The 22,586-nt window shown below is 39.3% G+C and overlaps 1 protein-coding gene across 5 annotated transcripts in view; it reads left to right on the top strand.

Moving 5' to 3' along the window:
- Positions 1-22,339, top strand: part of PALB2 (partner and localizer of BRCA2) — a 27,907-nt gene extending 5,568 nt beyond the window's left edge. For 4 of the 5 annotated variants that reach the window (XM_025983763.2, XM_072751341.1, XM_072751340.1 and 1 more), the window contains exons 4-13: positions 237-1,691; positions 3,483-4,354; positions 4,690-4,761; positions 7,758-7,919; positions 9,341-9,426; positions 10,364-10,525; positions 11,528-11,644; positions 17,067-17,154; positions 19,709-19,857; positions 21,854-22,339. In XM_025983763.2, the coding sequence (XP_025839548.2) occupies positions 237-1,691; positions 3,483-4,354; positions 4,690-4,761; positions 7,758-7,919; positions 9,341-9,426; positions 10,364-10,525; positions 11,528-11,644; positions 17,067-17,154; positions 19,709-19,857; positions 21,854-22,061 (3,371 nt within the window). In that variant the 3' untranslated portion in view covers positions 22,062-22,339. The remainder of the gene's footprint in view (positions 1-236; positions 1,692-3,482; positions 4,355-4,689; positions 4,762-7,757; positions 7,920-9,340; positions 9,427-10,363; positions 10,526-11,527; positions 11,645-17,066; positions 17,155-19,708; positions 19,858-21,853) is intronic. The other variant, XM_025983762.2, reaches the window with a different exon arrangement.
- Positions 22,340-22,586: the final 247 nt, after the last annotated feature.

The following is a 22,586-nucleotide window of genomic DNA, read 5'->3' on the forward strand; positions in this document are numbered from 1 at the left end:
AAAGAAGAGATAATCTTTTAGTTTAAAATCGTTTTTTCCAGCACCATTCTGTTTGTTTACATTTACTTAAAATTATTAGTGTTAGAATATTAAAAATTTGAACTTTGATCTGTCTGAATGAAATATCAACTCTTTCTTAAATAAATGTATTTTTATATAATATTTTAAAATAAACAATTGGATTTTTTTGCTTCATTTAAAAGGAAAATATTAATTATATAATTTTTTTTCCTCAGAATCTAAAAATAAAGTATCTCCTTGTGACACATTGCAATTTAGCACTCATCTGGATGAAGAAACTGGAGAAAAGACACCTATCACATTTGACATTGAGCCTGAGTCCTTCAACCCTGAACATGGCTCTGTGGAAGAATTAAATATACAAAGAACAGGTGATATCCAAGAACATTTTCCCTACTGGGTCGGTGGCCCTGGTGTTGAGAAAAGGCAGAGTAAGCTGCTAGGGAGAAGAAAAAAGCAGAAGAGAACATTTACTTCACAGGCAAGAGACTCTTTGTTTGACACAGATTCATTCATACTGTCTGGAAAAAGACTAAAGGAACAGGAAGAAAACAATGGAGAAAATCCTAGGACACCTATAACTAAAAGAACTTACCTTTCAAATTCTATGTCTGACATTCCTGGTTCTCCATCACCAGTGATGGAAACTAATGTAAGCGGTGTATTAATTCCACCAACTGCCAAACCACAAAGTGATGTTGATGCACTTATAAGAGGAAATAATTTCCCCATGGTGCCTACACTTGCTTCATTTACTCTATCAAATAGCAGTAGCAGTCATCACCTTGAACATAAGCCTCCTAAAGATGACTGGGAACTTATTACTCACAGTTTAAAAAACATTAATCCTGCTTCACCTGTAAACCTAGAGACACAAGTGAAAAAAATTACGGTCTCTAAAGATAACCCAGGTATAAGTGCAAGTGGCCAGCTGCCTCAAAGTCCTGACTTAGAGCCAGATAATTCATGCTCTCCAAATAAACTCATTTATGATAACTTATCAGCAGATGAAAACCAAAACTTAAAAGGACAGAATCACACAGAAGAGTCTTTAAAATTTCCCCATAACACTCTTGATGGTAGAAATGAAAGTCTTCAGGAAAATGAGGTTTTAAGTCAATCTAAGAGTCTTAGCCCAGAAGTAATCTCTCCTGCTTCTACAGAAAATCAAACATATTCTTGCACAGTGCTTGAAGGCCTTCTATTTCCCGCAGAATACTATGTTAGAACAACACGGCGCATGTCAAATTGTCAGAGGAAGGTAGCCCTGGAGGCTGTAATTCAAAGTCATTTGGGTGTCAGAAAGAAAGAGTTTAAAAATAAAAGTAAAGACGCAACTAAAAATTTAAACCTTTGCAGTGAAGAGACTGACCAGAGTGAAATTAGGACTTCTGACACATGCACAAAACAATCAAGTTCAAGAAGATCTCAAAAACATCTGTCTTTAACTGAAGTCCACTCTCCCACTGGGCCAACTGAAGATAACCTTCCCAGGAAAGCAGTTACCCAGCCATCTGGTGGAAGACGCAGAAGAAAAAGAAAGTCAATCTGCCCACCTGTAGTAGATCATCATGAACTACTTTTGCCAACTCCTAGCGCATCAGGTGTTAATAGATCCAAGGAAGAAATCACCTTACACAAAGATCAGAATGAAAAAGTAATTATTCAGGGTAAGAGAACACTCTGGTTCTGTGTTAGATATCAGCAAACTTTCTGTAAAGGGTCAAATAGTAAATATTGTCTTTGTGCTCTGTTACAACTAGTCAAATATAGTGGGAAGGTAGCCACAGACAACATATAAATGTGTGGCAGTAAAACTTTATTTATAAAAAAAGGCAACTGACTGCTCTGTGGCATTGGAAGATAGGCTTTGGCCTATAAGTTATAGTTAATTAACTTTTAGTGAATTAAACCATAATCAGTGCTTGCTTTGGCAGCACATATACTAAAATTAAACCATAATCATTATGACTTTTTTATTGTCATCTTTAAGCCAACAAGAATACAGGGCAATCAGAAAGTAGGGCAATCTAGTTATAAACTGGGAACTTTTTAAATGTACTTTGAAATAATCCACTGTGATTATAGTAACCTGCTGCTACATTAAACATTTTTTTTTCTTGAGATGACCTTCACATTACATAAAATTAACCTTTTCACTGAAGTGAACCATTCTCTGGCATATAATAAATTCAGTGTTGTGCCACCAGGGCCCCTACCTAGTTCCAAAACATGATCATCAGCCCAGAAGGAAACCATATGCCCTTAACGCTCCCCATTTCCTTTTCCCTGCTAGCCCATGGCAACCACCAATATGTATTCTATCTTATGGGCTTACTTGTTTTGGATATTTCTATAAAAGGAATTAATACTTTTTGCGTGTGGCTGCTTTCCCTTGACTTATTTTCAAGATTCATCTATGTTGCAGCATGTACCCTGTTTTATGGCTGAATAATATTCCGCTGTATGTATGTACCACATTTTATTCATTTATTTGTTTATGGATGCAACTCTCCCCATCTTCAGCACTCCTACAGCTTTTGGCTTCTAGGCATGCTGTGACAATGTGCCTGCGGAGGTGGTTGGGCCAACTTGATCTACATTTTGAATGGTATAGAACACCAGCTGCTTTAAGAGTAATAAATTAGGGCAGCCCAGGTGGCTCAGCGGTTTCACGCCTGCCTTCGGCCCAGGGCATGATTCTGGAGACCCAGGATTGAGTCCCCAGTCAGACTCGAGCCTGTTCCTCCCTCTGTGTTTCATCCTCTGTGTGTGTGTCTCGTGAATAAATAAATAAAATCTTAAAAAAAAAAAAAGTAATAAATTACTCTCCTTGAAAAGGTGACAAGTTTTCTTCAGTGAGAAGAACCAGCATTTTGTAAACTGCTCTGGTAACCTGTTGGAATCAGAATTTTATAATTGGAACCATAGTTTTTTTAGAGCAGGAAGGATTTTAGAGATTCTTAGTTCAGGTCCTTTATGAGAGAACAGGGAAAATGAAGTGAACTGATGTACCCAAGGTAACTGGATCAGTGGCAGAGCTGGGACCAGAGGGACCAGAGGTTGGTCTTCCTTCTCCCAGCTACTGCTGTCAGCACTGTACTGTTTTTGGCACTGCCAGAGGAGAACTGCTAGTTAGCCAGCTGGCTTTTGAACCATTCACTGAGGTTTCACAGTCCTGGGTGGGAAGAGTGGTGGATGTTTTGTAATGTATTGGAGTTTAAAATCTCACTCTGTGTTGGGCATTGGATTTTTTTTTTTTAAGATTTTATTTATTCATGAGAGAGGCAGAGACATAGGCAGAGGAAGAAACAGGCTCCACGCAGGGAGCCCATTGTGAGACTTGATCCCGGGACTGCGAGATCATGCCCTGAGCCAAAGGCAGACACTCAACTGCTGAGCCACCCAAGTGTCCCTGGGCATTGGATTTTTGTTGTTAACTTTGTTCCTTTCTATTTTAGGGAAGAAAGATCACTGTCAAAAAGAAGACTCCCTTTCTTCCAGAAAGAATGGTTATCTAGCTTTGGATTCTGCTGTGTTCAAGGCTTCATTTCATGAGAATGAGATGCTAAGTTTAAAGCGACTGTCATCTTTTCTCAAAACCACAGACTTTCAGTTACCTGATGAAATCTTTGGACCTCTTAAGCTTGAAAAACTGAAGTCCTATTCAGAAAAAACAGTTGAGCCTATTGTATCGAAAATGTATGCACAGAAGCATCTTAAGGAGGGAAACTGTATTGTTTTGGAAGAATTGACTCCTACACAAATTGATACTGAAATGAAGGACTTGGAAGAGGAAATTCTGGTTCTCCCAGAAAAAGCACAACCTAAAATGCCAAGCCTAACAAGCCGGTCTCAGAAGAAGGGTCTTTCTTCATCCATAATACTTTTTACTCCTTTAAATACCAGTGCCCCCGAGAACAGTAACAGGCCAACAGACATGTGTTCGCCCACTTTCCCCATCTTGGGCACAACTCCAGCTTTTGGCTCCCAAGCACTCTGTGAAAAAGTGTGCACAGAGACTGTCAGACCAACTTGCTCTACACCCCAACTTCCTCACTTAAAAGACAGTGATCATGTGCTCGCTTCGGCAGCACATATACTAAAAGACAGTGATCAGAAACAACTCGACAATTGGACCAACCTGTCAAAACCAGATCGCACTCTGGTTGTGTCAGGTCGAGAAGGACAGCCTTCCTGTGACTGTGATTCTGGTCCCCAGGCAACACCTCTTCCCACTGAGTCAGTCCATTTCAAAGACAGTCAGCTGTGTGGAAATCCACAGCCGGAGTCATGGAATCAGTCCACTGAACAGGAACAATCTGCTTCCCTGGTGAGATCTTCTATGAAAGAGTGAAATATCTCAGTGAATTTAGATAGCATATTACTTTCTTACATGTTGGCTTCTCAGTGTTTAAGAATAATTTAACATGTCTCTTTGATAGGACTATACTATAACCTGTTAAGTTCAGTTGGGGGAAGTTAAAGTTAATGTATTTTTTAAATATGGGGGATCCGATTCCCTTTCTTGTCAAGGAAGCAGTCATATGGAGCTTTGCTCTTGTTATCAGAGAAGGTAACATATATCGAGTAGACATGATGATGAATGAGCAATGCAGGAAGACATCTATAAAGCCTAGATTAACGGTGTGACTTTTATTTCCACAGACTGAAGTAGCAGAGCTTCCTGCTTGTCAAAGCTCAAACCCAGGCCACCTCCAATTGGTTTCAAAGTTAAAGGTCAGAAGACTGTTCCATTATGTGTCTTGTGTCTTACATGTAAAAAATTTAATGCATTGCTAGGAAAATTGAGAAGAATTTGATCTTAACACTACCCAGGCGTTCCCCTCATTCTTAATTTAACATTGTTAAATAAACTTGGTGAAACAGATTCAGAAAACATTTAAATTCTTTGTTTTTTTGCAATATTTAGCTGTATTTATATTTTGAGATCTTCTCTGGAAGAAATTTCTATGTCAGGATATTGCCAAGAACAACTTAAGCTAGGTAACTCAACTTTGTATCTAAGTCAGGCATTTTGGGGCGCCTGGGTGGCTTGGTGGGTTGGTTAAACATCAGCCTTCAGCTCAGGATGATCCTAGGATCCTGGGATCAAATCCCACGTCCAGCTCCCTGCTCAACAGGGAGTCTGCTTCTTTGTCTCTCCCTGCTCCCCTGCCCTTGCAACCATTGTTTGTATGCCCTCTTTCTTTCTCTCAAATAAATAAAAAAAATAAATCTTTTTTTATATATATATTTGAGCGTCATTTAAAAACAATTTTTTTTAAGATTCTATTTTTTCATGAGAGACACAGAAAGAGAGGCAGAGACATAGGCAGAGGGAGAAACAGGCTCTCTGTGGGGAGCCTGATGTGGGACTCAATCCCAGGACCCTGGGTCCAAGACCTGAGCCGAAGACAGATGCTCAACCTGAGCCACCCAGGTGTCCCTAAACAAATCTTTAAAAAAAAAAAAAAAATCAGGTATTTTGACAGAGAGGGAGAAAGTCACTTATGGCCCTCCTATCCAAATGGTGTAGTGTTTCTGGAAGGATCACCTATGATGATTTACAAGAAAATGGGTAACAGTTGTAGATTATAATGAATGGTTGAGATGCGTGGGTGGCTCACTGGTATCTTATATAATAATATATTACTTAATAATTACTATAATATATACTAATTAGTGTATATACTAATATATATAATAATATATATATATATATAATATTTATGAGAAATACAGTTAAAACATTGTTAGTGCTATTTCAGTAAATCCCAAGAAGTGGATTGGACCTGTGTCCTAGTTAAGTTTTTTCATGGTACTTGAAATAGCATGGTACAGAACATGGTTTCCCAATCTCAGTACTCTGAACATCTGGGGCTGGGTAATTCCTTGTTGCAGGGGCTGTCCTGTGCATTGTAGGACATTTAGCAGCAGCCCTGCCTCAACCCACTAGAGACAGTAGCACTCTGTCCCTGGTTATAACAACCCAAAATGTCCCAGGTGTGGCTAGATAGCTGCCAGGGAAAGGTTGCAAAAACACTCCCAGCTGGGGACATCTGGTCTTCTTCAAAAGAAAGAGCTTGAAACCCACATAAACGTTTTCTGCCGACTACTGGCTACATGATCTTGGGCAAATTATTTACCCTGTGAGCCCCAGATTCCTTTTGTATAAAGATATATAGTAACAGTCATTCCAAAGCTATTCTTGAATCACTTTTAAGAACATTTCTTAAAGAATCAACCATTTCATTTGTATTTTTCTAACTTGTAGGTAAAAAGTTATTTATTCTAATAGTTTTTTTTTTCTTGGTCTGTTTGTATTCGCTTACATATGCTCTATCTCTAGTCCCCATTTTCTCAAGTATTTTTTTCCTCTATCAAACTTAAGAGATTTACCATTCCTTTGGTCTTCCCAAAAAAACCCTAGTTTTTGGTTGTATTGATTGTTAATTAGGTTTTTTGGTTTCCTGTTTGACTTATTTCTGGTTTTGCCCTTAATAATTCCTTCTGTTTTTCATTGTGCTTATTACTTGCTTGTTCTTTTACTAACCTCTTGAATCTGTTTTTTTCCTTGAATTTTTCTTGTTTTTTGATCAATGCCTTTATGATTATAAATTTCTTTTGGACATACTACTTTGGCTATGCCCTGTGAATTTGGATACATAGTGCTCTCTTTGTTTATTTGTAAGTACAGTTGACTCTTGAACAACACAGGTTTGAACTGCACAGGCTCATTTAACATGCTGGCTTTTTTTTTTTTTTTCCAGTAAACACAGTACAGAATTGTAAATGTATATTCTTTCCCTAATGACTTTCTTAATATTTTCTTTTCTCTATACTTTATTCCATATAGTACATAATATAACATATCAAGTATGTGTTGTTTATGTTATCAGTAAGGCTTCCTGTCAGTAGTAGGCTATTAGTAGTTAAGTTTTGGAAAAGTCAAAAGTTACATGCAGACTTTGACTGTGTGGGAAGTCAGTGCACCTAACCCCCAGGTTGTTCAGGGGTCAACTGTAATATGTTTCAGTTTTATTCCCTCTTTAAACCATGGGTGGTTCATCAGGGTGTTTCGTTTCCAGATGGGCAGGTTCTTATGGGCTGCATTTTGTGATTAAATCTGAATCTCTTCCACTCTGGAGCTATACATTTTTAGATCTTTTATGATATAAGTGTGGAGAGGGCAGATTTTTTTAGTTACTTGAGAGCCACAAACCTCTTTCTTTTTTCTTTTCTTTAATTTTTCTTTTTCTTTTCTTTTCTTTTTTTTTTTTTTTTTAGGATTTTATTTATAAGTAATCTCTCCAGCATGGGGCTTGAACTTACAACCCCAAGATCAAGGGTCACATGCTCTACCAACTGAGCCAGCCAGGTGCCCCGCTCTTTCTTTTGACCTATAAAAAACTTTAATTAGGGGTATCCCTGGGTGGCTCAGTGGTTTGGTGCCTGCCTTCGGCCCAGTGCGTGATCCTGGAGTCCCGGGATCAGGTCCCACGTCGGGCTCCCTGCATGGAGCCTGCTTCTCCCTCTGCCTGTGTCTCTGCCTCTCCCTCTCTCTGTCTCTCATGAATAAATAAATCTTTAAAAAAAAAACTTTAATTACATTTAATTACATTTACTTGGTATTTCATTTAATCCTAATAACCCAGCAGCTTTAATACATATTCTTTTTATGAAACAGATCCCAAGTATGGCTTTAACATAACTGCTGTTGCTATTTATTTCAGAATCCTTCTGGTTCCTGTTCAGTGGATGTGAGTGCCATGTGGTGGGAAATAGCGGGTTTCAAAGAGCCATGTATCATAACTGCCTGTGAATATGTAGTTTCTCTTTGGAAACCTCTCAGTACTTTGCAATGGGAAAAACTTTATTCCTGGCACTTTACAGAGGTAAGCCAGAATCTTAGAGCTGGGAGCAGTTTTTGCAAACATTTACATGGTAATGTCGCTGGGCAGCTTACCAAGAATGGGACCCATGACCATGTAAGAACAGAGATGAGTCCTTTTTCCTACCATATCATTATGAAAATTTTCAAACCTAGAGAAAAGCTGTACAGTGAGCACCCATATACCTACCCACCATCAAGACTATAATGAACATTGTGTTTTATTTAAAATTTTTTTAAAAATCACTCAATTTTTGAGAAACAGATTTTTATGCTAGATGTATTAGAGATTTGAATTTTGTGTCTTTTCTGACTCCTAAGTTTGCTGAAACCTGTGTTCCTTACACCCTCACCAAAGCATTCCTCCTGCTTCTTTTCTATATGTATTTTCTTCTAGTCCTTGTCCATCTTCATAGTTTACATACTCTCTATCCTGGTGTGCCTAACACTTTTAAATTTGCTTTTTTCTCACTGAACATATGAACATTTTTCCATGTTTCTATATATCCATACTTCTTTATTTTGAATTTTATTTTTCCACCTTTATGGAAAAATGACTGGCAAAATTGTAATCTGCTTAAGGTGTACAAGCTTCCAACTCTTGGTTTGGGCCCAGGTCATGATCTCAGGTCCACACTCAATGCAAGTCTGCTTGGATTCTCTTTCCCTCTCCCTCTGCCCCTCTCCACCATACATGCGCATGCTCTCTTGCTCTCTCACTCTCTCCCTCTCCTTCTGCCTCTCAAAAAAATTAAAATAAAGGGACTCCTGGGTGGCTCAGCGGTTTGGCGCCTGCCTTTGGCCCAGGGCACGATCCTGGAGTCCCAGGATCGAGTCCTGCATCAGGCTCCCTGCATGGAGCCTGCTTCTCCCTCTGCCTGTCTCTGCCTCTCTCTGTGTCTCCCATGAATAAATAAATAAAATCCTTTTTTTTAATCTAAAATAAAATAATAATAACAAATGCATTAGCTCACATAGTTCCTTTTTTTTTTTTTATGAGAATGCTTATGATCTACTCAGTAAATTTCATTGTTTTCCAGTGTATCCACAGCTTCTAGCACTGTGATTTGCATAGTGGTGCTAAACAGATACTTATATATGTGAATAAACTTACTTTTTGAAGAAACATTTTAAATGGCTGTACAGTGTTCCATTTGTCCACATGGCAGGATTCATTTAAATATTCCTTTATTGTTAGAGGTGTAGATCATATTAAATAAATGCTGTGATACACATAGTTTTGCATATGACTTATTTAGATTTACCTTATAAAAAGAGGAAGCTGAACTTTCTCATATTTGTCCCATATTTGAAACTACCCTGGTACAGTGAAAATAAGAGAGGATGTGACAAATTTTGGAAAATTTAGATTAATTAAAAATGAAACAACCAAATATAATTTTTGGCTCTTTTGGTTTTATTTAGGTTCCAGTATTACAGATAGTTCCAGTGCCCGATGTTTGTAATCTCGTGTGTGTGGCTTTGGGAAATTTGGAGATCAGAGAAATCAGGTATGTGGTTCTCAAAAAGTAGTTTTTTCTTTCCCTTTGTCTTTGTCTCTGTCAAACTTGTTTTGAGTGCAAGTTGTAAAGTAGGCTTGAATCTTAAATCTAAATTTAGGGGTGCTGAGCTGGCTCAGTCAGTAGAGTATGTGACTTTTGATCTTGGAGTTGTGAGTTCAAACCGTACTTTGGGTGTAGAGATTACTTAAAATAAAATCTTAAAACAAAAAAATCTAAGTTTAGATCCAAGAGAGGTTTTGAAAAACCCTATCAATTGAATAATATCCCTTACTAAAGTTTCCATTTAAAATTGGAACTTCAGGGAGCCTGGGTGGCTCAGCGGTTGAGCATCTGCCGTTGGCTCAAGGCATGATCCCAGGGTCCTGGGATCAAGTCCCACGTCGGGCTCCCTGCATGGAGCCTGCTTCTCTCTCTGCCTGTGTCTCTGCCTCTCTCTCTGTTTCTCATGAATAAATAAATAAAACCAATCAATAAAATAGATAAATAAATACAGTTGGAACTTTAGGGACATTTGGATGGCTCAAGTCGATTGACTTTTTTTTTTTTTTTTAAGATTTTATTTGTTTATTCATGAAAGACACAGAGAAAGAGAGGCAGAGACACAGATAGAGGGAGAAGCAGGCTCCATGCAGGGAGCCCAATGTGGTTCTCCATCCCTGGACTCCAGGATCACACCCTGGGCTGAAGGCAGACATTCAACCTATGAGCCACCCAGGCATCCCAGCTCTGACTCTTGATTTCAGATCAGGTCATGATCTTAGGGTCATGAGACTGAGCTCCACACCCAGTGTGGATTCTGTTAAAATTCTCTCTTCCTCTCCTTTTGCCTCTCCCCACTCTATAAATAAATAAATAAGAACTCAGTCCTTTCATATGAAAAGGCTTACTCCTGATTTCTCCATATTTTCCCTTATACTTGGTTTAGGTCATTACTTTGCTCCTCTGATGGTAAACGTGAAAAGCAAGTACTACTGAGTTCTGGAAATATAAAAGCTGTGCTTGGCCTGACAGAGAGGAGGCTAGTCAGTAGCAGTGGGACCCTTTGTGACCAACAAGTAGAAATCATGACTTTTGCAGAAGATGGAGGGTAAGACGGTTGATTTTAATCATTAAGAATGCTTTTATCGCAGGCTTTCAGAAAAAGTCAGATCACTAGCTTCTTGTTTTTCTGGGCTTTAGGTGTTATATAGCAGGTTCTGCCCCAACACTAGGAAGCTTGACGTGTACCAGCAAGGAAACTAGTGGAGTGGACGGGCTCAGCAAACATAGTTCTTCAGTCTGTTTAGAAATCTCTGTGTACCTTTTACATATCACAAGTGTCTCAGGATACCAGACTTTTCTTATTCTGCACTTGGTTAATTCTTTCAGTTAACATCTAGATGCTGACATTGTGAATGTATTATGTCTAGCTCTGAGCTCTTTCTCAGCCTTTAGACCTGCATGTCTATTTATTAGACATTTAGTGGGTATTTCAAAATACCATGTTGAAAACGGAACTCCTAACATCTTCTATTTCTATTATACACTTGTTACCCTTTATTATGATTATCTGTCTTTTTTAATAACAGAGGGCATGGGCCTAGTTTGTCTTACTTACTCATGATCCGTTGTAGTAATCTAGGCAAGAGACATATAATTGCCTGCTTGAATTAGCAAAGTATTAGTGGAGACAGGGAGAAGCAGACAGATTTGAGAAAGAGGAGACTAAAATCGTTAGGGCTTGGTGATTGAACAGGTAGAGAGGAAGGAGACAAGGGTAATGTCCAAGTTTCTGCGTTTCTCACCTGGGTGGACAATGGTAAAATTCGCTGAGATAGAAATGCAGAAAGAAACAAGATTTAAAGAGAGAACTGGCAATTTTAATTTTGAATATGATGAATTTGAGGTGCTTGCAAATATATCCAGGTAGGTAATACGAGAGTAATATATGTTCATTGGAGAAATTTAGAATACACATTTTCTAGTTGAAATTTTTTCTGGTATTAGATTAGTGTATATTATGCATAGGTCAATAATATGTACAAGGCAAGGGCTGCTTAGAAAATGTGTTGGTACAAAATGCTGATTTTTAATACCGTTTTAAATGCAGAAGCAAAGAAAAACAATTTTTGATGCCCCCTGAAGAGACTGTATTAACTTTTGCCGAGGTCCAAGGGATGCAGGAAGCTCTGCTTGGTACTACTATAATGAACAACATTGTTATTTGGTAAGCTTTCTCTCAAGGCCCTCCATTTCCTCATCTGTAATATACCTCTAATTTCACAGAGTTGTTAAGACTAGATAAGAGACTGTAAATATGACTGTTTGGGGGTACTTAGATGGCTCAGTCAGTTAAGCAACTGACTTTTAAGATCAGTGTGAGTAGACTATTTTAAAATAAAGGAAACTTTACTCTTGTCAAAAATGTACAATTTTTTCTGCTTCTGGTTAATGGTTTCCACCAGACCAGTTCTCTTATCTCACATAACAATAAACTCTGGACAAAGTAAAAAAACAACTATCTATGGGCACTGAGGAGCAAGAAAAAGAACATCCTGGAGAACATTCAACAGGAAATATCAGTGGACAGTTTTCCTGTTCCTTTGGCCTTTAGCTAGAGGGGCGAGCCCTAGTCTGTGCACTGGGGGACTAAAAGCCTGATAAAAAACCTTCTGTTTACTGGCTTAAAGAACCAAAGGAGAGTTCAGAGTGAAGCGGCTAGAAAGTGAGGAAGAGATCCGGAAATCCCCCAAAAAGAGAGAGCCAGAGGATGAGCCTCAAAATCTTTGCCTAATCATCTGGCTAGTCTTTAAACTACATGTGCACAGAGCAGACTCAAAGCAGCCCAGGTAAGGCAAAAAGTAACTGAATTGGGTTTTCAGCAGGTTGGAATTTTAATTGAGCCAAATTAACTGTTTACTAGGGGAAAACAATCAGTATTTTCCCAAGGAATCTAACAGAATCGAGAGTGTATGTGATGTGTCATTAATAATGCCTAGAATATGGGATCCCTGGGTGGCGCAGCGGTTTGGCGCCTGCCTTTGGCCCAGGGCGCGATCCTGGAGACCCGGGATCGAATCCCACATCGCGCTTCCGGTGCATGGAGCCTGCTTCTCCCTCTGCCTGTGTCTCTGCCTCTCTCTCTCTCTCCCTGTGTGACTATCATAAATAAATAAAAATTAAAAAAATAATAATAATGCCTGGAATAGGGGATCCCTGGGTGGCACAGCGGTTTATCGCCTGCCTTTGGCCCGGGGCGCGATCCAGGAGACCCGGGATCGAGTCCCACATCGGGCTCCCGGTGCATGGAGCCTGCTTCTCCCTCTGCCTGTGTCTCTGCCTCTCCCTCTCTCTCTGTGTGACTATCATAAATAAATAAAAATTAAAAAAAAAATAATGCCTAGAATACGATCCAGAATTATAAAATATATGTGTTTAGAGGAACCAAATTAATGAATTTATTTATTTTTAAAGTTTTATTTATTTATTAATGAGAGACACACAGAGAGAGGCAGAGACGTAGGCAGAGGGAGAAGCAGGCTCCCTGTAGGGAGTCTGATATGGGACTCCATCTCAGGACCCCGGGATCACGACCTGAGCCAAAAGCAGACGCTTAACCACTGAGCCGCCCAGGTGCCCCCAAATGAATGAATTTATAATAGAAGACCAGATTCAAGGAGTCCTTAGCCACCTTTCTTTCCAGACCCAGGGAGAACCATACCTGGCCAAAGGCATTTTCAAGGTTAATTGTATTTTTTTTTTTTTTAAGATCATTTTTATTCATGAGAGACACAGAGAGAGAGGCAGAGAGAAAAGCAGGCTGCACGCAGGGAGCCACATGTGGGACTCGATCCTGGGACTCCAGGACCATGCCCTGGGCTGAAGGCAGGCGCCAAACCGCTGAGCCACCCAGGATCCCAGGTTAATTGTATTAAGAGAATAGTTGATTTTTTTTTTTCTCCCAAGTCCTCTCCTTTAACTGGTTCCTTAGGGCCAGGATAGGTCTTGGTAAGACAAGTTGTGATATTAATATCCCTGCTACCCTACCTCTTCTGTCCTGTCCAACCCTAAGCCTTTAGGAATAAACTAGAGAAGCGTGGTCCTTGAGAGAATCTTTGTCCCCTCCCCACCAGGGAGCCTCTGTAATTTGACCATGTTGCAGTCTGCCAGGAAACCCTATATTCAGATGGCCCTCTGTCCAGAGCAGCAAGTTTATACTTCTGGCACTTTGCTCAGTATTTATGCATGGAGGTCTTATTTGAGGACAATGTTCTTTACAAAGTTGTCTTTTCTATTCTTTTTGGTGTTTCGACAGCCCAGTCCTTCATTATTTGGTTCCCAGACTATGTAATCTAGTAATTGGTCTCCTTGCCATTAATCAATATCCTACCTCCAAAACTTCTATTATACTATTACTGTATAATATAAGATAATTATGTTACATTGTATTATAATATAATATAACATTTTTCTCCCAGTCCTCTCTCCCCAAGAAACAAAACCTTCAGGGAAGGCCGTATTTGTTTAATTTCTTCAGCTCCCTTTTCCCCAGTGCTTTGGTATAAAAATTCCTCTTAAGAAAAAAAATTTCTCTTCATCTAGTCCATACTCCTTAGCTCCCAGTTTTCTTCCCATCCTTTAGTTTGCCCTTTTTTTAACAGTAACCATTTGGCATTTTATAAATGGATCACAACAGAATTGGAAATTGAGGAGGGACCTCTCCACTTAGCTTCTAAGTTGAAGCTTAAGGAATATCTACAGCCCCATTGTTGCCCTAAGCTCTGTTGTAATACCTCAGCCTTCATTGACATTTCTGTGAATTCGTATTGCCCTTATTTTTTTTTTTTTTTTTAAGTTTTTAAATATTGGCCTTATTTCTAACTTAGCACAGGCTACTTTGTCTTATGGAAGTCTTTGAAGATAGGTACATATCTTCTATCTATTCTCAGAGCCTGCCTTAACACCTTATTTAGGGTATTTAAAGATGTATAGATCATATTATCTATCAAAAGCTATCATTGAGGGCAGCCCAGGTGGCTCAGTGGTTTAGCACCACCTTCAGTCCATGGCGTGATCCTGGAGACCTGGGATGGAGTCCCACATCATGCTCCTTGCATGGAGCCTGCTTCTCCCTCTGCCTGTGTCTCTGCCTCTCTCTCTCTTTGTGTCTCTCATGAGTAATAAATAAAACCTTTATTAAAAAAAAAAAAAAAGCTATCAGGGGGATCCCTGGGTGCCTCATCGGTTTAGCGCCTGCCTTTGGTCCAGGGCGCGATCCTGGAGTCCCGGGATCGAGTCCCGTGTCGGACTCCCGGTGTGGAGCCTGCTTCTCCCTCTGTGTCTCTGCCCCCCCCGTCTATCATAAATAAATAAATTTTTTTTTTTAATAAATAAATCTTTTAAAAAATATATATATATATATCATTGGGAACCTGGGTGTCATGATATATATATATATCATTGGGAACCTGGGTGTCTCAGTGGTTGAGCTTCTGCCTTTGGCTCAGGACATGATTCTGGAATCTGGGATCGAGTCCCACATCAGGCTCCCTGCAGGGAGCCTGCTTCTCCCTCTGTCTGTGCCTCTGCCTCTTTCTCTGTGTCTCTCATGAATAAATAAATAAAATCTTTTTTTAAAAAATAAGCTATCATTTGGGGTACACCTGGGTGGCTCAGTGGTTGGGTGTCTGCCTTTGGCTCAGGGCGTGATCCCGGAGTCCCAGGATCAAGTCCTACATCGGGCTCTCTGCATGGAGCCTGCTTCTCCCTCTTCCTATGTCTCTGCCTCTTTCTCTGTCTCTCATGAATAAATAAATAAATCTTTAAAAAAACAAAAAAGCTATCTTTTGGGGCGCCTGGGTGGCTCAGTCAATTAAACATCTGCCTTTGGCTCAAGTCATAATCCCTGGGTCCTGGGATCGAGCCCCACATCAGGTTTCACACTCATTGGGGAGTGTGCTTCTCCCTCTCCCTCTGCTCCTCCTCTTGCGCTCTCTCTCGCTCTCTCGCTCGCTCTCTCTCCCTCCCTCCCTCTTTCTCAAATAAATAAATAAAATCAGGATACCTGGATGGCTCAGTGGTTGAGTGTCTGCCTTTGACTCAGGGTATGATCATGGGGTCCTGGGATCGAGTCCTGCATTGGGCTCCCTGCAGGGAGCCTGCTTCTCCCTCCACTTATCTCTGCCTCTCTGTCTGTGTCTCTCATAAACAAATAAAATCCTTAAAAATAAATAAATAAACCAATAAATAAAATATTTTTAAAAAAACAGCTATCATTTACCTTCTGGGCTCTATATACTTTTATATTTACACATAGTAGTTCCTGTTTAACTTCTGATGTATTAAATCTCTAAAGCATCATGTTATACTCAAGGTTCAAGTGGCCCCTTTTGAAACTCTTGCTGAAGGTCTAAATATTTAATCTTGGTTAAGCTGTACTAACTGAGCACCCATCTTTCAATCATTCAATAGGTATTTGAGTAACTACTTATATATCACTTTCTATGAGAAATGTAGATATGAATTCTCATTCCAAGGCCTCTAAAACCTAGTAAGTAAATGAGATTGTTTTACAATTCAAAGTATATAATTCCTTTTTTTTTTTTTTTTCAAAGTATACAATTCCAATACAATTCCTTTCCAGTTTAGACAAAAGAGTGAGAGAAATTCGGACGGGGTACTTTGGGACTTGGGGGGAAGAGCAATTACTAAATAGAGAGCATGTACTGACCTCTGTAGGGCTGAATCCTTTGTTGTTCCTGGCGAGGAAAACCTTGCTTATGTACATTTAGTTTTCCTTCTTCAGTTTTTATGTCCAGAGCCTGGTCCACAGAATGTTCGAAGTGTTGGTCGAATGAACACATTACACCCTGTTACAGTCTATATTAAATAAAAAATGAGGCATATGGACAGTACTGTAGGGAAGTGAATGAGAGGAGATTTCTGTGGATTGGTGCAGACTGGGAGAAGTGAGAGAGTCTAAGTTGAGCTCCTGCCGCTGGGAGGAAGCAGGACATAATCAAGGCTATAAGGAAGGGAAGGGCATTGGTGGATAACAAGGATGGGACTTGGTCAGTAATGGGGAAGGTGTTTGGACACTAGCTTGAGTGAAGGTGCAGAGCCAGGAATATGCATAATGGGGAACAGTGAGTAATACAGTATCACAGCACTGGATTCATGAGGATTATAAATACCACGAAAAAGAATATAGACTCTATCTTGTGGGTAATGGGAAACCAACTGAAGGTTTTTCATCAGTAGCATCCCAGGTAGAGCAGTTACCAACATCACAAATGCCCAATAATGCTAAGGAGTGTAACAAAATCATAATGCTAGAGTCATACTGTGTGCCTGATTTCAATACCTAGTTAACTGAGGTAAGTGAAAACTTCTCATGGAGTTTGGAGAGATTTATTCCTAGTGATATAGCAGATTGAATCTAAGGCTGAACTGTCAAGTTAAACTACTGGCAGTGTTAACCAGTAGTCCTTATTTTTTAGCTAAATCTGTAACTAAACAAAACTAAGGTACCATGTCCCTTAGTTTCTCCCTTGGTCACTTCCTGAAAGGATGCTGTAATAAATAAAATATTATGTGAAAACCAGTTTGCTAGAAGAATGTTAACAGCTTCCTTATTTTTGGTATCTAAGGAATTTAAAGACTGGTCAGCTCCTGAAAAAGATGCACATTGATGATCACTACCAAGCTTCAGTTTGTCACAAAGCCTATTCTGAAATGGTAAGTGATCATCTATTTGGACTGCTTTGTGTCTGTTTTGTGTGTTGCTAATGGTCCCACTGAGTAACAGCAGTAGCTTAGTAAGAAGTAATTAACAGAACCTCTCTGTTGCCTGTTTTTGTCCAAACTGAGTTACAGCATTTATGCTTGCTTGAAATTTGTGGATGAAGATAAGTATTGGTATAATATGACAGCTCAGTAAATTTTCTGGCTGTTGTGACCTAAAGGCAAACATTTATTTCTAGCTATGAATTTATACCAAGAAATATCATGCCTGTTACCAGACTTGACTCCCAACCACATTGCCATAAATGATTTATGATGTGACTGAGTGCCCTTAGAGAGATGGATTAAATGGTCCTAGACATGTTATCCCTTAGGCTTTAGTGTTGTCACATAGAAACAAATAGCTTCTCAGCCATTATGTTGGTAGACTTGGCTAATGGTCTAGTTTGGACATCTGAACAGGCTGAAGGCAGATGCCTAGGAGTCAGGGGTAACTTTTCAGTACCCACAATCAAGCCACAAGCAAAGGCAGTAGGTAGCTCCATGCTTGTATGGAAACTGACTTTCCCAGCCTCAGCCGCAGCTGTGTACACACCACCACCTCAGGCTTGGAATGCAGAGATGCATCTTTCCTGAGGATCTGTGGACTCAAACTCAGAAGCTATGTGATCTTAGATAATCTATCACCTTACTTTGAGGCTTTTTTTTTTTTTTTTTTTTAAGATTTATTTATTTGAGAGAGCATGGTGTGTGGGGAGGGAGCAAAGGAAGAGGGAGAAAGAAACTTAAGCAGCTCCACACTGAGGGCAGATCCTGACGTGGGGCTCCATCTCATAACCCTGAGATCATGACTTGAGCCAAAACCAGGAGTCAGAGGCTTAACCAACTGAGCCACTCAGGTGCCCCAAGGCTAACTTTTTTCTTTTTTTTCCTTTTTTTTTTTTTTTAAGATTTTTATTTATTCATGACAGACACAGAGAGAGAGAGAGGCAGAGATACAGGCAGAGGGAGAAGCAGGCTCCATGCAGGAAGCTCGATGTGGGACTCGATCCCAGGTCTCCAGGATCACAACCCCGGGCCGAAGGCAGCGCTAAACCGCTGAGCCACCAGGGCTGCCCAACTTTTTTCATCCTTAAAATAAAAGGTTCATAAAATAAAATTTCATCTCTGGAATTATTACATTTACCAACTAGGCATTGAAATGACTTTATAACTTTGTCATTACAACATTAATGCCTACCTGATAGTAAAGCATTTAACAGAGAAAGGTGGGAGATAGTACGTAAAGGTTCTCCATGAAGCCATCTTTCAGAAAGAAGTTAATATTATTGCGCAGGAATCCGCAAACTTTTTCTGTAAAAAAGACCAGATGGTTAAAAAGGGAAAAAAAAAAAGACCAGATTGTAAATATCTTCAGGTTTGCAGGCCACATGGTCTCTGTTGCAACTGCTCGGCTCTGCTGCTGTAGCACTAAAAGTCTGCCATAGATAAAATGAAAACACATGGGCGTGGCCATGATCCACGTAAACCTTTTTGGACAATAAAACATTCTAGAACTTGAATTTCATTTCATATGATTTTTTTCATGCATCACAAAATATTTTTCTTATCTTTTTTTCAACCATTTCAGAATTTAGAAACCATTCTTAGCTCATGGGTCATACAGAGAGAAGCACTGAGCCAGATTTGGCCTGTGGGCCACAATTTGCCAACCCTTTTAAATATATGCCATCTAACCTTTTCTTGACTCAGGTTTCTAAGTGATTTCTTCTCATTATAATAATGCAGTCATTCTAGAAATGTATAAAATAGACATGAATGTTATTAATCCCATACGGCTCTATAATTAATTTTCCCCATTTTACCCCCAAAGAGGATTACTTTCAATATGTAACATACATATATATCATATATGTGTAGGTATGTATGTCTGTGTGATATGTATGTCTCCACGCACAATAATTTTATTATTAGAACATGTGATTTTAAAGCCAGGAGAATTCTGTAACACAGTTTCCCATGAAGACAACCATAGGTGATGGTGTATTTTCTTGGTCACTCTTACTCTATAAGTGCAAATAGGCTATCTGCAGACTGGCCTAAAAATCCAGTCACCACTTAAAAGATTATTTTTCTGGGAAAATGTGTTCCAAATTTTCAAAAATCAACTTACCAATGAATATCTGCAGTTTAAGGACTCCCTCTGCATGTTTATATGCCCTCTTTCCCTGTGACAGCATTTTCCCAAATGGTTGGCATGAGATATTAGTTGTATCTAAGGTGGAAGAAATTAACAAGTCCACTAGTTCCCACTGGCAAGGCTGGCTGAGCCCTGTGCTAAAGATGCCACATGTCCAGCTCAGCAATAATCTCAACAGTTTTTACCTTAAAAAAAAAAAAAAAAAAAAGCTAGTGATTAAATCCTGCATACTCAAGAGACTGTAGGTCAATTTTTATAATTCTTTGGTTTTGTCTTTCTGTCAACCCTTTGTTTTCCCCACCGCACTCTTGCTGATTTATTTGGTTATTAATTTTTCTCTTAAATTAGGGGCTCCTGTTTGTTGTTCTGAGTCATCCTTGTGCCAAAGAGAGTGAGCTGTTGGGAAGCCCTGTGTTTCAGCTGATCGTGATTAACCCTAAGACAACTCTGAGTGTGGGGGTGATGCTGTACTGTCTTCCTCAAGGGCAGGCTGGAAGGCAAGTGTGTGCTGCTGTTCACTGAGTATGACATTTTGGAAGGCACGTGTGCAAATACAAAACCCAGATATTTTTGTGTCACTTAAATGAATGGAAACCAAGCAATACTGCAGATCATAAGAATGTTAAGAAGCAGGAAGAAATGTAAAGCTTAGTAGATCTGAGTCGAACCCCAGATTCCCTACATTCTGATCCCCACCAATACGGGGTAGGATACGTATCTTATGTGTATTCAAACCCTGTCTTTTCCCATAACAAAACCCACTTTGAAAAAAAAACCCACTTTGAATATAAACAATTAGTTTTCTCTACATAAATGACCTTTCCATAAAACCTAAATTAAAGTTTTAAGTTTAAGTTTAAACTTAAGTTTAAACCTAAATTAAAATTTAAGTTTTAAGTTATTTAGGAAGGTATCTTTTACTTTGGAAATGGAGTGAGTCTCCATCATGTAAGCAGTTGATATTTACCTACTGACTGATGAGAAGATCGATGTATTAGTGATACAGTTATTGGCATCCCAAGGATTATATAAGCTTTCTAGAGCTCTGAAGCAGTGCTGGTATCATTAGGCCAACCCAGCCACATCTGAACATGTCATTCCCAGAGATTACCTTTCTTTACATTTGAAATCAGGAGCAAAGACTGAAAATAGATCTAGTAGATCTAGCTTTAACAAAATGCAAAGATAAGTAAGTTTGATAGATACAATGTATGTTCCTGTGTTTCTTTAGGTCTTGTGCAAAGCTGGCTGGATCAGTGTTCTAAAAGACTATCTCTCTCCCTCTGCACTTAGCCAGCTGTGGTATTTCTGCAACTGTTCTTAGCTCAGCGGGGACCTCATAACTATCATCTGCAATACGTGCTTCTATATAGAACTTGTTTCTTTGGATTTGAAGAGAGAACCATAGTCACTAGTTCTCTTCAATTGAGGGTAAAGAGAACTACTCCATCAAGCATTTCCTTCGTCACTCTTCAAAACCATTCGTTTAGCAAGCCCTGAAACCTCTCTGGTGCTGATTCTGTAGAGGGCCATATTGTTTCTAATCTCATGGAAATAAGAGAAAATTAGACACTACTGTTCAGTGCACAAAATGCCCTCAGGCGTGCAGTGTTTTGGACCACAAAGAATGGAGAGTTACTGGCAGTGGAGGGCTGGGGACAGAGTATCAGGGAAGATTACGGAGTTTCAAAAAATGTGTTAGGGGTCAGCTACACAAAGTTGGGTGGGAGCTCAGAATAAAAAATGTCATCCAGTTGACTCAGAATATTCACTAAAGGTTGACTGTGTCCCAGGCACTCTTCTAAGTGCTGGTGGTATGGCAGTGAGGAATAAAACTGTATTAAGCCCTTCCTATGTTTTTAGTACTGCTAAGCTTTTTATATCAACTCTATCATAATTCATGTTTCACTGATAAAGCCGAAGAACTTCGGGGTCACAGAGGGTCACAAAGCTCTTACTTTGTTAGAATTCAGACCCAAGCAGCTAGTGCAGAGCCCCTGTCTTAAAAAGATAACCAGATTTCTGCTCTATGCTGTTTACATTTGGTAGGAGAGATACCCCCCCAGATATGAAAAAAGGATAATCTCACATGTGAAAAGGAAATAGGGAATGTGATGGGAAACAGTGTGCATATGTACACTTCTGTAGACAGGAGATTAGGTCTGACCTTTCTACAGAGGTTGACAGGCCTGAATGATGGCAAAATCCAGGCCTGCTAAAGAGGGAATAACAAGAGCAAAGATGCCGGCGTTGACCGAGCGTGGCCAGTTTGAAGAGTGGAAGGCAAGTTCCTGTGAGCAGCCAGGGACTAGACACATGATTGCATCCAAAACCACAACACACTTGCCAGCAGTCCTTGAGGGGCAAACATAGGTGTCATATTTACAGGTATTTTTGTTCTTGTGGTTGCTCTGGGAGCATGATTTTTGGCTTAACGAAAAAAATTCTTTGAATTTGTGATTTGAATGGGTTTTTTTCTCTGCTTGATATTAGGTTCCTGGAGGGGGACGTGAAAGATCATTTTGCAGCCGCAGTGTTGACTTCTGGAACAATTGCCATTTGGGACCTACTTCTGGGTCATTGTACCGCTCTCCTCCCACCTATCTCTGACCAGCATTGGTCCTTTGTTAAATGGTCAGGTACAGATTCTCATTTGCTGGCTGGACAAAAAGATGGAAATATATTTGTATACCGCTACTGATATGAAAACACAGCGTTCTGGATTTTTCTTTTTGACCAATTAGTATTTTTTAGAGTTGTAGCTGTAAAGGATATCTGGGTGACATTTAAACTAATTACTTGTATTCATTCAGACACATCTTTTTATTCTGATGGTAGTGGCACCACTGATCTTGAATGTTCATTTATACTTTGGGAGAAATGATTTTAGGTCAATTTTTGTAATTCCTCATGTCTGCACAATTGCTTTTAAAGGTGTACATAAAGCTTCCGATGTTAATAAATATTTATTTTGATACATTCTGCTTGGCCTGTTGTCTTCTTTTTCCTATTCTTTTAAGATAATTTTCAGAACTAGTTATTTTACAATTAGAACACTCAGTAATGCTTGCATAATCAAATTTCAGTTAACTTAGTATACTAACATGCAATATGCTTTTTATGCTATTTGTAATGCTTTATTTTTACATAACTACTAAAGGTAATAAATACAGAGCCTACTAAAATATGCCAGTTTAGAAATGCCATTGTTCTTTTACCTTCTCAT

This window comes from Vulpes vulpes, chromosome 3 (assembly GCF_048418805.1).
Source record: "Vulpes vulpes isolate BD-2025 chromosome 3, VulVul3, whole genome shotgun sequence".
Taxonomy (NCBI): Eukaryota; Metazoa; Chordata; class Mammalia; order Carnivora; family Canidae; genus Vulpes; species Vulpes vulpes.